The sequence below is a fragment of the Arachis ipaensis genome, chromosome B06, assembly GCF_000816755.2.
Source record: "Arachis ipaensis cultivar K30076 chromosome B06, Araip1.1, whole genome shotgun sequence".
Lineage (NCBI taxonomy): Eukaryota > Viridiplantae > Streptophyta > Magnoliopsida > Fabales > Fabaceae > Arachis > Arachis ipaensis.
The window spans coordinates 21526650-21541666 of record NC_029790.2 but is presented as its reverse complement, the minus strand read 5'-3'; the positions used below and the strand labels follow the sequence as shown (position 1 = coordinate 21541666).

Below are 15017 nucleotides of genomic sequence, written 5' to 3'. Positions count from 1 at the left end.
AACGTCTCTACTCGCTTGTCCTCATCGCCGTCACCTCCGTTTAATTACTCGGCTATCACTCCTCACGGACGTCTTTGTTTCTCGACTGTCTTTTCTTTTCCAATGATCACTCCTAGATTGCTTCTTCAGTCCTAATTTTTTTCTGAAATTAATTATGATTAATCTATACTTCTGAGTTAATTATTCTTGTTAATTTTCTGAATTTTGATAAAAAAAAAATTTCTAAGCTAATTTTTTAAAATAATTTTGTTGATTGTTTGATCGTAATTGTTAATTATGACTTCTGAGTTTTCTAAGTTCTGTAATTATTAATTGTGTATTCTAAAACTGTATGTATCATTAGATTGTTGCTTATATGAATAGAAATTTTGTGTAAATTATGTAATTTGTGTAAGTTTAGGTTCAATAATTAGAAATTTGTGTAAGTAGTGTTTAAAACTAGTTTGTTCTTTTAGTGGAGGAATGTAATGTGTTTGTTAATTATATGCGTTTTGATTTTCTGTAGCCGTAAATTTTAGTGTTTGAATTTGTGAACTTTCAATGATAAATTATATACATTTTGAATTTTAAACTACAAAATTTTAAATTTTAAATTTTATTAATTTAGAAGTCATTAACTTTAAATATTTAAAATTTTATGGTAAATTTTTAATAATTTTATTTTATATTTACTTAAACTGGTTTAATCACGGTTCAATTCGGCTGGACTATTAAATCATCAAACCAGTCACTTGACCGATTCAATGATGGTTCAATTCTCACAACCTTGCTACTAACCTGATAAATTTATAAATTAGATTAAATCAATTATAAATTGAAAAATTTCAATGTCTCAATATCCTCTCAATTTAAAATTGATTTAATCTAATTACATAAACTTATCATGTTAGTGTCAGTGTCTTGTGGTGCTCACAATTAGTAGAAAAAAAAGTCAGAAATCGATAGAGAACAAAACTAAATACCTTAAGTTATATTTATCGAAAAAATTTATCCTAAATTTATTTATTAAGTCTTGTCGTATTTTATGTCTAATAATGCTGCTTTATCTTATCATGTTCGAATTAAAAAAAATCGTGTACTGTATCTAATCATTATGTTCGCATATGATAGAAGAAGTTGATAACAATTGAAACTAAAATATCTTGAATTGTATCAACTAAAATTGAAAATCATGTGTCTGTATATTTTAGTGTTCTATCTTATGGTATTCACATTTAACAAAAAATATTATGTATACCAAAAGCTTATTTATGCATTTTTTTTATTATGTGTCTGTAAAATTTAGTAGGTAAATATCATGTGTCTATTATGGGAACCAAAAGTTTATTTATGCATTTTTTTATCACAAATAAATAAAAAATATTATGTGTACACAAAAAATTATTCACTAAATTAATCATTATATATATGTTTAATTTATTTTTATTATATAATTTATATTCTAATGTATATCTGATATTTTGATTTTTTTTTATACACATATAGTTGCAAATAATTTTAGCATCATAGTAAAAAAAATTTGTCAAATTAGTGAATATTAAAATGTGAAAAAAGATTGTCTCTATTTAGAAACGGTTTAAGTTTAATAAAATTTTGTACACATCAATTAAAGAAGCTTACAACAAAGAGTAACACAAGACGCCAAAGCCTCTTATTCGACTCTATAGTCAAGATTTACTTGCTTCTTTACTTTCCACATTTAAATAAAATTCATCACCTAAATGTAAACACAACGATAAAAAATCAACACCAAAAAAAGTTAGTTTCATTTCAATGTTACTAAACTCAATTGTCATTATAAGTTAATACATGGAATGAACCGTAAAAAATGTTGAAACAACACACAAAGCAATATGTTTAGTTATCTACACATTAAAATTATTGACAAATTTGGATCCCACAAATAATAGTGGTTCCAAGAAAAAAAAAACAAATATCTAAGTGGTTTTTCCATTTGCAATCTAATTGGATTAAGACTTAATATGAAGAAGAGTATACAATACAAGACTCATTGGTGCTAACTGGGGTTGGTATAATATGGAGGGTGTAAATTATATATACATAAGAAAAAAATCTGCTCACTCCAAAATTGGATGATGATGACCCTTCTGATATCACAAAATTAATTGAAGAAAAATACTGAGAAAAATAATGTTTTGTTACGTCCAACTCTATTTCTGTTCAAACTTCAATTCTGAAAGATTCTCACTAATTATGCAATTGAAAAGTAATATTTTTCTCGATGGTATGGTACTGCTTGTGAAGGTATCTCTTGATTTTATTGGAGCTAAGCTGCTGATAAATCCCAATTTTGTAGTTTATCTTGTGTTAAATTTAGGGGATTTTATCAACTTATCTCACATTTATTCAATGAAATAACATGGTTTTGTGAATTTCTCCTAATTTGTACTTAAGAGTGAAAACATGCTTTTTAGACCTTAAAATAGCTAAATCTAATTCACTTTAATTCCATTCGATTCCTTGATATGTTTGTTGAGTGATTTCAGGTTCATAAGGCTAGTATTAGATGGAAGAGGTGAAGAGAAAAGCATGCAAAGTGGAGAATTCATGAAGAAATGAGCATTTGGATAACTTTGTCAAGGCCACGCGCACGCTTCATCCACGCGTACGCATGAGGAGGAAATCTGCCAACGATGCGCACGCGTCATCCACGTGCACGTGTGACGTTGATCACATGACCTCGTTAAAGTAAAGACGCTGGGGGCAAGTTCTGAGCTTTCCAGGCCCAAATCCAACTCATTTATGAGGATATTTGATGCAGATTTTAAGATTGGACAAGGGGGGAGCAATTAGTTAGTATATGAAGCATGCCTTAGGTTAGTTCTAGAGAGAGAAGCTCCCTCTTCTCTCTAAAAATTAGGGTTCTTAGTTTAATTTTCTTCTAGATTTAGGTTTTTATTATTGTTTTCAATTAGTTTTTCTTACAATTTCTTGTTATTACATCCTTGTTCTCTTAGTTCCTTTTGTTAATTTCTCTTTTATGTCATTTTTATGTTTATGAACACTTTTGTTAATTTCAATTTCCTTTAATGCAATTTTGAGGTATTTCATGTTTAATGTGCTTTCCTTTGTTGTTATTGTTAATTTCTTGCATTGAGTAGTTGTAGATTTATTATTCTTGCACTTTTATGATGCTTTCCTTTTATGCCTTCCAAGTGTTTGACAAAATGCTTGGTTGGATGTTAGAGTAGATTTTTTAGCATTCTTGGCTTGGAAAGAGAAATTAGGCAATCTTGAGTCATTGATACCCAATTTAGAATGGTAATCTAGAGTTGTTAGTTAATATTGTTTTCATTGACTCTAATCTCTTGCTAATTCAATTAGTGAGTTGATTAGGACTTTTGAATTGAGATTAACTAGGCCTATTTGACTTTCTTCCTATGTTGAAGATAACATTGTACCTTCTTCCGACGTTGAAGATGACGAAATAGGATTAGCTCTTGTTAGTTATTGTATCATCATTAATGACTAGGATAGAAAGTCTTGATTCTCAATCCTTGCCATGAATGTGTCTTTTTAGTAATTATTATTTTTAGTTGTTTGATTTACATCTCTTACCATTTAATTTTTTGTTTTATCAACCCAACCCCCCTTGAAACTCATAACCAATAATTAGGCATTCGATTGTAATTCCTAGGGAGAACGACCCAGGACTAATACTCTCGGTTATTTTTATTGGTTGGACTTGTGACAACCAAAATTAAAGTTTGATTTGAGGATTGATTGTCGGTTTGGACTATGCTCACAATGAGATTATTTTGTTAAATTTCGAACCGGTATAAATCTCTCTATCAGCTGCTCGAGCCACTTGTCATATAAGCCTCTTACAATGGGATTATCGACTGGTTTTGCTACACGAACCTAGCATATATAGAAATATAGTTATTCACTGATTCAGAAATGTTGTAAGGAAAAAAATGCAGAATAAACTTAAATTACAATGCTCCACAATTATATCATTCATGAAAATTAATGACAAGTTTGCAACAGTTCTTACATTTTCCATGTAAATAGTCTCCAGCAAATGGCTCAATTCTTCAGGAGATTTCCCTTTCTTTGGTTTAATTTGACCTCCACTATTCAAGCAACCTCATTAAAATCAGTAGCATGTTAAATCAACATATAAATAAAAGCTCCATCAAAAAACATTTGAGATAAAAAGGAAAAATGCAATACTTGAAGGGTATGCCATGATCTTCAGGAAATGATAGTCACATTTACCAGTTTTAAGTTTTCTGACACCATTTTGCAAGTTCCAAAAATCATAATAGAGATCAGATCTCAGCATTGTTTTCTCCTCCACCTGCATAGACATTAGAAAGCAATTTATATCACTATATAAAGATAATGATATATATTCTGTAAATTGTTATTATGCATGAATATGCACTATCTTAAATACTTTGACAACCTTCATATACTCGAGCATAAAAAAGTTCTATAGAAAAATTTTCACAAGAACTTGCCTCAAGTGTAACTTCGTGAAAATCCAAATTCAGTATATTTATAAAGTTCAGAAGGCCATCAATCTGTCTTCAAAAAGGAATTTTAGCCACATATCGAAAAATTATTTCTGCATAACCTCCAGAGCTTTCACAGACCCCTTAAAAGGTAACCTTCTTCATTAATATTTGTCAACCTGCATGAAAGTGCATTACATCTAAACTTTTTCACAAACACAAGGAACTAAAAGATAAAGGCATTTTTTAGTTTCTTATGATCTATCCAAAGGAAATACTCTAAGCTTTGAAAATTAACTACTTTTAACTGAAAAATAGAAACCGAGCACAAAATTATTCACAAACCATTTGATAAAAGTGAATGTCACAAAACTGAGAAGATGCATGGGGAATACTAACTTGAATCAATTCCAAAACTTCTCCTATTGTTAGTACAGAATCGATCTCTGTCACCATGTTATCTTCATTCCCACTCCTTTCATCATGCGACTCCGGTTGGATAACAAAGTCATTCCTAGTAGCCTCAAGCATTTTATCATAACAAGGCATAATAGTGACGTGGTAAATTTATTCAGGGCTGTTAAAAAATTTCCAAGCATTTCATTATATAGATAATTGGAAAAGACGGCTTCTTATTCGTTTCAGCGTGACAAAAAAAAATTAAGACATCATATATGATCATAAAAATAATAGGAGACATTTTCATCAGTAGAAACTTTATTATGTTGAGTGAATACCCTACCTAAGTCCCATATCTTGACATAAATAGTGTTTTATGATGGCTCAAATTGTTTGTTATGGACTCTTTACTGTTGAAATATTTGGTAAAACAAATGACCTAAGTTGCTTCTATGCATAGCATGTCCAACCTGAAAATATATGTTCACATCATAGCAATCAGTTAGCATTCCTCCCTCCTACTTGAAACCTTACTAAAACCTATTCTAAATATTTTGAAAATAAATTTTTCATTTCCCCCTTTCTTATCTCAAACTCCAAATGCAATACCAGAAACCCGCTAGTAACTAAAGAAAGAAGCCATTTTTTATTTATTTTGTGATCAAGACATAGAAAAATTTACCGAATTAATTACTTAAGATCCAAGTTAAAGTTTCTATTTCCATATTCAATATCAAAATAATTGCAAATCCAATATTTCTTTAACACTTCTCCAAGAAATATTAAATATAAGCCAAGTACTTTCACAAATCACAATTATATATCGTTTTATCCAGCATCTAGGTATATATGCTTGAGAGACAATTTTCGAATGCATTTGGTTGAGTTAAGAAAAAGGAGTATTTTTTAATGATATAGTTTTCAATAAGAGTATTTTACAGAAGGTACTTTGTTTAGTCTGTAGGAAATGATTTCAAACTTCTAGTTTTATCACAAATATTTATATAATTCTTAGAAGTATAATTAGATTAAACAACCAGGTCTTAAATGTAGTCGTTACTAAAACTAATAGAGAGTTAAATTTATACACCAAACATGCAGAAGCAATCATAGGTAAGCTCGATTTATTCTTCTCATCATCAAACAGTTGATTCTGTTTGTACCTTGACATGAATTCCATACAAGATTCAATAAGGGTGAAATCTCTACTACAACTTGTATCGAAAATTGTCATCACTCCTAATGATTTGAAAAATCTTGTCAGCTTCTTTAAAATCTATAATAGCAAATATTTCACATTTAAACTAGGAGTAAAAAAAATAAAAAAAATAGCAGTCTGATATAAAGATAAACCAAACAAGCTAGAATTCATAGAAACTGAATGTAGGAGGTTAGATTTCAAAATGGTTGTTTAAATAATGGTCTACCCACATAATTCATAGACTAAAAGCGAATATCTAAAGCATCATCTGAAGGGGAGAAATACCGAAATGAGCTGCAAGGGAGGCCTTTGGCTAAAGAAAAACAGACACAATCTTTGCTTTTCCTTTATTAAATATTAGATAAAAACTCATCCAAACTTTTTCTCCAACATAGTTGTATCCACAGACGTCACACAACCACTATATTATCAGACAAACTCATTATATAAGCTTACATAGTGGCCTTATAAACCATCCCATAAATATAGGAGAATATGTTATTTTTCTTATGATAAAAAATAACCACACCTATAACCTATTGACAATTTGACATTAGTATCTTGGATAGTCATTCATAAAATTTTTTCTTGGTGTAACCTAGATTCTCATATTTGGCCCCCAGAACCTTGAGGATATTTTTCCATAAGTCTATTTTAAACTCTTAATATCTAATCCTTCTATATAAATTTCAGCTTTAATTAATTCTTTATGATAGATCGAAGTTTTCTTTATGGCACTAAGGGTTTTGTTTGGATAATAAATAATTGCTAAGGCATTGGAAAATTCTGATTATTGGATTTTTAAGAATGTTCCGATTATCAGACTTGCAATTTTTTACTTTTTAGGAAATTTGAAAGGAGTTGCTTTTGATATGAAGAACAATAGTGTCTTGGAAGTAATTTCTAAATAGTTTTATCTAATACACCCTTTATTGCATTTTGTTCTAAGAGCCAACATGAATAAAAACTTTAACATAAAGTCAAATACCAAGTCTTCTTAAGCTATTATAAGATTAAGACTCCTAAGCATGGATGGTACCATTATATCTCTAACAACAAACTACTATGTCTTTGTATATCAGTTCTCTCACAATTTATAGAATATTTTCATCTTGATGCAAAGTGATCTGATCATTCTATAATCCCGTAGTCCGAAATTCGAATACAGCTCTATCATAGTCATAATATTACTAGCAACATAACAAAAACATTATGAAAAATCTAAAAAAAGTAATAATAATACTAAAAAATCGCTTCACACTCGCTAAATGTTAAAAGAGGACAAACCTACTTGCCAAACAATCTTTTAGGAAAATTTTAACAGATTCTGACTGAACTTGCTTGTTTTTGCCAACTGAAACGTACAGTCACACTAATAACCAAAATTATTATAAATAAAGACCCAAAAGAAAAAAAATAATGAAAGTTTCAGCTGAATATATGAAAAGAGATTTTTTTTAGCAAAAGAACACTTATTTTACTTTCTATAACAAGAGGATTGAAAAGTGAGTTGTGGAAGTTACCTTGAATCGAGCTTGTTGGCGTTTTCTTTCAAACTCTTGAGCGATACTATGCATGCCTGAGACGGTGCTATAAAATCATTGAGGTCCCCAATCCGAAAAAGAGAAGTCAGGTGAAAAAGAGAGATCAGGTGGCGATATGCGGTAAGTTGATTGATGATAAAAGAAGAGAAGGTGTCTAAAAAGGATGAAAAGTTAGGGTTTTGGGAGGAAAATAAATATTGGGACGCGCTCATAAAGGTGGAGAGGGATCTAAGTTTTGTCGGTCAAATGAAGAAGAGGGAGAGAAGTGAAGATGACCGATTCACTATTCATTTGTTCATCTAATACATAGTCAAATTTGTCCTTAAAAATACCTCGTTATATAAAATAAAATTATTAAAAATTCATTATAAAGTTTTAAATATTTAAATTTAATGACTTTTTAAATTAATAAAATTTAACATAAAACTATTGCTCTTAAAATCGGACTGGATTGACTGGTTCGACTGGCTAACCATAAACTGACAACAATTACGATCTGGTTAATCTCTTGAAACCATTGATAAAAAAATCAGTCAAAAACCGTTGAACTGGCTGCGAAGTGCGAACCGGCCCGAACCGGACCTGGCCGTTTTTCACTTTTCAACAAACAAAGTAAAAAAGAAGCTTCCCTCTCTGTCTCTCTCACTCACCTACGCATCTGCTTCCCTCTCTCGAAAAAACCTAGCCACCAACCCTGCTTTCTTCAAGCTGTGTCACCGCCGCCGCACCAACGCCGCCGTCGCGATCTGCACCGCCGGCGTCCGCACTGCGACCATGGTCGTCGAAACGCGTCTGCTCACCACGCTTTCCCGTCAGTTTTGAGCTTCCGCCGCCTCTGTATCGCCTTGCTTCCGCCGCGGTGCTCCCTCTTCGTCGCTTGGTCGAGCTTGCCTCAAGCTCTCTTTCTGCTCCAGCCCGGCTGTTATCTCCACGCTTCGGCCTCTGTTTTGGCCGAGCTTCCGCCGCTGTTCAGCCCTCATCTGAGCTCCCTCTCCCTCATCTGAAACCCTGAATCTCTGTTCTGTTCATTGTTTTTTTGTAAGTAATTTCTTGCTTATCTCTGTTGAGTTTTCTTAGGTTTCTTGAATCAATATAATTTAGTTTGTTCGTTCATGATCAATTTAATTGCTGACTGATTTTTGTTACTGATGATGAGTAATGAATGTTATTGAACATTATTGAGCTGTTCGTGTTATGAGTAATGATTTTTTTAGTTTCTCTGTTATGAGTAATTTAGATTATTGTTTTACAGTAATTATGGAACTGTTCTTGTTGTTCAGATGTATTTTTTTATTTAATTGTTCAGTGTTGTGTTAATTGTTGCTGATTGTTGCTGTTTGTTCTTGATGGTTTTGTTTGTTGATGTTTGTTCACTGCAGTGGTTGTTCTTATTGCTATTGATTGTTATTTTTTTTATAATGCTGTTTGTTTGCTGTGTTGCTCTTTTTCATGTTGTTTTTGCATTCTTATGCTGTGTGCAGCTTAATCTTTTGCTTCGATATAATTTGCTGGATTTTCTATTCTTGTTGTTTATTTGCAAATTGTTGTTGTGTATTGTTGTCTTTGAGTTGCTGTGTTCTTCTCAAATTGTTAATTTGCTAATTTGCTAAATTGAAATTGTTGTGATTTTTGAGATTGAGATTGTCCTTGTTTTTTCAGGTTAGTTCATAAGAAATTTCTTTAGGTTAGTTTATATTTGGTTGGTTGGTTAAGTTTGTTTCAAAGATGGAAATATCTTGATGTTAATTACTTTGTGTGCTTAGGTATTTAATTATGCTTTTGGTTGCTTTTAGTAGGGGATCAAGTAGTACTTGTACTTTATTAGCATATAAGCATCTAATTTGGTTCAGATGGGACAATAGCTGCTTAATTAGATTAGAGTTAGTATTATGATTATTAATTTGCACTCTCATCAACAATGAGATTAGAGTTAGATTCAAAACGTATTTAAATAAACACCTTAGTTATTTAATTTTTGAGTTTGTACTTTGATAAAATCATAACATTTTGATGACATTTCATGTAGTGCTTTAAATTTAGAAGACATTTTAAGATTTATATTAGATTATAATTATGTTTTAGGGCATTTATTTATATTTTTTATTATTTTATTATAAAACGGTTTTTCCGGTTGAATCGGTTGGACTAGTGAACCAGTAACTAGAGCGGTTTGATGACTAATCCGGTTTTCAGAACCTTGATTAGAATTGTTAAATATATTGTGATGTCATTTAGTGTATTATATTAGTAAACTTTGATGCTATGAACAATAAAAGTGATAGAAGAACTAATAATACTAATTTAAAATCTTTAAAAAATGAATTTAATTAAAAAAAAAATCTAATTTGGATAACAAGGTATTTTCAAGGACGAATTCGACCGTGTATTGGATGAACAAATGAATAGTGAATCGGTCATCTTCACTTCTCTCCCTCTTCTTCATTTGACCTACCTAACTTAGATCCCTTTCCAACTTTTTGGGCGCGTCCCGATATTTATTTTCCTCCCAAAACCCGAACTTTTCATCCTTTTTAGACACCCTCTCTTCTTTTATCATCAATCAACTTACCGCGTACCGCTACCGGACTTCTCTTTTTCAGCTTCCCCAACTACAAATTGTTGATCATAGTAGAAAGAGTCATGTCGGAAAAATTCTCCGCAGCGCTTCGGATTGGGGACCTCAACGATTTCATAGCGCCGTCTCAGGCATGCATAGTATCGCTCAAGGGTTTGAAAGCAAAGGCCAACAAATCCGATTCCAAGGTAATTTCCACAACTCAGTTTTCAATCCTCTTCTTGTTATAGAAAGTAAAATAAGTGTTCTTTTGTTAGAAAAAAAATCTCTTTTTGTATATTCAGCTGAAACTTTCATTGTTTCTCTTTTGGGTCTTTATTTATATATAATTTTGGTTATTGGTGTGACTGTAGGGTTTAGTTGGCAAAAACAAGCAAGTTCAGTCAGAGCCTGTTAAGATTTCTCTAAAGGATTGTTTGGCATGCAGGTTTGTCCTCTCTTAACATTTGGCGAGTGTGAAGTGATTTTTTTAGCATTAGTATTACTTTTTTTTAGACCTTTCATGACGTTTTTGTTCTGTTCCTAGTAATATTATGATTGTGATAGGGCTGTATTGGGATTTTGGACTACGGGATTATGGAATGATTAGATCACTTTGCATCAAGATGAAAACATTCTATGAATTATGAGAGAATTGATATACAAAGGCATAGTAGTTTGTTGTTGGAGCTATAACCGTACCATTCATGCTTAGGAGTCTTAATCTTATAATAGCTTAAGGAGACTTGGTATTTGAATTTATGTCGAAGCATTTATTCATTTTGGCTCTTAGAACAGATGCAATAAAGGGTGTATTGGATGAAACTATTTAGAAATTACTTCTAAGACACTAGTCCAAGTTGTTCTTTATATCAAAAGCAACTCTTTCCAAATTCCTTAAAAAGTCGAAAATTGCAAGTCTGATAATCGGAACATCCTTAAACACCCAATGGTAAGAATTTCCCAATGCCTTAGCAATTTATTTATTATCCAAACAAAACCCTTAGCGCCATAAAGAAAACTTCGATCTTTCATAAAGAATTAATTAAAGCTGAAATTTATATAGAAGGATTAGATATTAGCATTCTAAAATAGAATTATGGGGAAATATCCTGAAGGTTCTGAAGGCCAAACATGAAAATCTGGGTTACACCAAGGAAAAGTTTTATAAATGACTATTCAAGATACTAATGTCAATAGGTCATAGATGTGGTTATTTTTTATTATAAAAAAAAAACATATTTCCCTATGTTTATGGGATGGCTTATAAGGCCACTCTGTAAGCTTACATAATGAACTTGTCTGACAATACAGTGGCTGTGTGACGTCTGCGGAGACAGTTATGCTGGAGAAACAAAGTTTGGATGAGTTTTTATCTAATATTAAAAAGGGAAAAGCAGTGATTGTGTCTGTTTCTCCCCAGTCAAGGGCCTCCCTTGCAGCTCATTTCGGCATTTCTCCCCTTCAGGTGATGCTTTAGATATTCGCTTTTAGTCTATGAATTATGTAGCTAGGCCATTATTTAAACAACCATTTTGAATTCTAGCCTCGTACATTCAGTTTCTATGAATTCTAGCTTGTTTGGTTTATCTTTGTATTAGACTGCTGTTCTCTTATTCTTTTATTCTTTGTTTAAATGTGAAATATTTGCTATTACAGGTTTTTCTCTTATTCTTTTATTCTTGGTTTAAATGTGAAATATTTACTATTACAGGTTTTCAAGAAGCTGACAAGATTTTTCAAATTATTGGGAGTTATGGCAATTTTTGATACAAGTTGCAGTAGAGATTTAACCCTTATTGAATCTTGTATAGAATTCATGTCAAGGTACAAACAGAATCAACTGTTTGATGATAAGAAGAATAAGTCGAGCCTACCTATGATTGCTTCTGCATGTCCAGGTATATAAATTTAACTCTATTAGTTTTGGTAACGGCTACATTTAAGACCTGGTTTAATCTAATTATACTTCTAAGAATCATATAAATATTTTTGAAAAGAATAAAAGTTTGAGAGCATTTTCTACGGGCTAAACAAAGTACCTTGTGTTAAATACTCTTACTGAAAACTATATCATAAAAAAACACTCATTTTTCTTAACTCAACCAAATGCACTCGAAAATTGCCTCTCAAGCACATATACCTGGATGTTGGACAAAACGATATATGATTGTGATTTGTGAAAGTACTTGGCTGGCTTATATTTAATATTTCTTGGAGAAGTGTTGAAAAAATATTGGATTTGCAATTGTTTTGATACTGAATATGGAAATAGGAACTTTAACTGGGATCTTAAGTTATTAATACTGTAAATTTTTCTGTGTTTTGATAAAAAAATAAATGAAAAATGGCTTCTTTTTTTAGTTAATAGTGGTCTTGTGGTATTGCATTTGGAGTTTGAGATAAAGAAGGGGGAACTGAAAAATTTACTTTCAAAATATTTAGAATATGTTTTTGTAAAGGTTCAAGTAGGAGGGAGAAATGCTAACTGATTGTTGTGATGTTAACATATATTTTCAGGTTGGATTTGCTATGCAGAGAAGCAACTTGGGTCGTTTGTTTTACCAAATATTTCAAAAGTAAAGAGTCCACAACAAACAATTGGAGCCATCATAAAACACTATTTATGTCAAGATATGGGGCTTAGGTAGGGTGTTCACTTAACATAATAAAGTTTCTACTGATGAAATTATCCCTTATTATTTTTATGATAATATATGATGTCTTAATTTTTTTTTGTCACGCTGAAACGAATAGGAAGCCATCTTTTTCAGTTATCTATGTAGTGAAATGCTTGGAAATATTCTTTTACAGGCCTGAAGAAATTTACCACGTCACTGTTATGCCTTGTTATGATAAAAAGCTTGAGGCTGCTAGGGATGACTTTGTTATCCAACCGGAGTCCCATGATGAAGGGAGTGGGAATGAAGATAACATGGTGACAGAGGTCGATTCTGTACTGACAACAGGAGAAGTTTTGGAATTGATTCAGGTTAGTATTCTCCATGCATCTCCTTAGTTTTGTGAATTCATTCACTTCTATCAAATGGTTTGTGAATAATTTTCTGCTCTGTTTCTAAATCCAGTTAAAAGAAGTTGATTTTCAAAGCCTAGAAGAATCTCCTTTGGATAGATCGTAAGAAACTAAAAACTGCTTCTATCTTTTAGTTTCTTGTGTTTGTGAAATAGTTTAGATGTGATGCACTTTCATGCAGGTTGACAAATATTAATGAAGAAGGTTACCTTTATGGGATCTGTGGGAGCTCTGGAGGTTATGCAGAAACAATTTTCCGATATGCCGCTAAAACTCTTTTTGGAAGACAGATTGATGGCCCTCTGAACTTTAGAAATATACGGAATTCGGATTTTCAGGAAGTTACACTTGAGGCAAGTTCTTGTGAAAATTTTTATATAGCATTTTTTTTTATTGCTCAAGTATATGAAGGTTGTCAAAGTATTTAAGATATTGCATATTCATGCATAATAACAATTTATGGAATATATATCATTATCTTCATATAGTGATATAAATTGCTTTCTAATGTTTGTGCAGGTGGAGGGGAAAATAGTGTTGAGATTTGCTCTCTGTTATGGTTTTCGGAACCTGCAAAATGTTGTCAGAAAACTTAAAACTGGTAAATGTGACTATCATTTTCTAGAGATCATGGCTTGCCCTTCAGGTATTGCATTTTTCCTTTCCATCTGAAATGTTTTTTGATGGAGCTTTTATTTATATGTTGATTTAACATTCTACTGATTTTAAGTAGGTTGCTTGAATGGCGGAGGTCAAATTAAACCAAAAAAAGGGCAATCTCCCAAAGAATTGAGCCAATTGTTGGAAACTGTTTACATGGAAAATGTAAGAACTGATGCAAACTTGCCATTAGTTTTCATGAATGATATAATTGTGGAGTTTTGTAATGTAAGTTTGTTTTGCATTTTTCTGCTGCTTACAACATTTGAATCAGGGAATGACTAAATTTCTGTATATGCTAGGTTCGTGTAGCAGAACCATTCGATAACCCCATCGTAAGAGACTTATATGACAAGTGGCTCGAGCAGCCTGGCTCCGATAAAGCCAAGAGACACCTTCACACACAGTACCATCCTGTCGAGAAAAACATTACTTCTCAATTGCATAATTGGTGAGAAAATTTCAGAAGCGAAGTTTGAACAGAAATGGGGTTGGAAGGAACAGCACATTTTTCCCAATATTTTTTTTCAATTAATTTTGTGGTATCGGAAGGGTCATCATCATCCAATTTTGGTAGTAGACAGATTTTCTCTTATGTATATATATAGTTTACACCCTCCATATTTATACCAAACCCAGTCAGCACCCGTGAGTCTTGTATTGTATATCCTTTTTCATGTTAAGTCTTAAGTCTTAACCTAATTAGATTGCAAATGGAAAAATCACTTAGATATTTATTTAGCTTTTTTTCCTTGGAGCCACTATTATTTGTGGGATCTAGGTTTGTCAATAATTTTAATGTATAGATAACTAAACATACTGCTTTGTGTATTGTTCCAATACATTTTACGGTTCATTTCATGTATTAATGTATAATGACAGTTTAGTTTAATAACATTGAAATGAAAGTAATTTGGTGTTGATTTTTCATCATTGTGTTCACATATAGGTGGTGGATTTTATTTAAATGTGAAAAGTAAGGAACCAAGTAAATCTTGACTATAGAGTCAAATAAGAGGTTATGGGGTCTTGTGCTATTTTTTGTTGTAAGCTTCTTTAATTGTTATGTACATAAACTTAAACCGTTTTTAAACAGAAACAATCTTTTTTTCACTTTTTAATATTCACTAGTTTGATGAAATGT

At 31.6% G+C, this 15017-nt stretch overlaps 1 protein-coding gene and 1 pseudogene across 2 annotated transcripts; one reads left to right on the top strand and one right to left on the bottom strand.

The window, feature by feature from the left end:
* The window catches only part of LOC107646654, a 10922-nt pseudogene extending 2268 nt beyond the window's left edge, over positions 1-8654 (bottom strand).
* LOC107646161 (protein NAR1) lies at positions 8257-14734 on the top strand. 2 transcript variants are annotated; one of them, XM_016350362.2, is made up of 12 exons: positions 8257-8663; positions 10226-10388; positions 10554-10627; positions 11494-11647; positions 11894-12080; positions 12700-12826; positions 12994-13171; positions 13266-13315; positions 13395-13566; positions 13733-13859; positions 13947-14038; positions 14176-14734. In XM_016350362.2, exons 2-12 carry the CDS (start codon positions 10266-10268, stop codon positions 14326-14328), a joined length of 1437 nt encoding a protein of 478 aa, XP_016205848.1. In that variant the 5' UTR covers positions 8257-8663; positions 10226-10265; the 3' UTR covers positions 14329-14734. The 2 variants fall into 2 exon arrangements, with proteins under 2 accessions (XP_016205848.1, XP_016205847.1); XM_016350361.2 differs by having other exon boundaries at positions 13944-14038.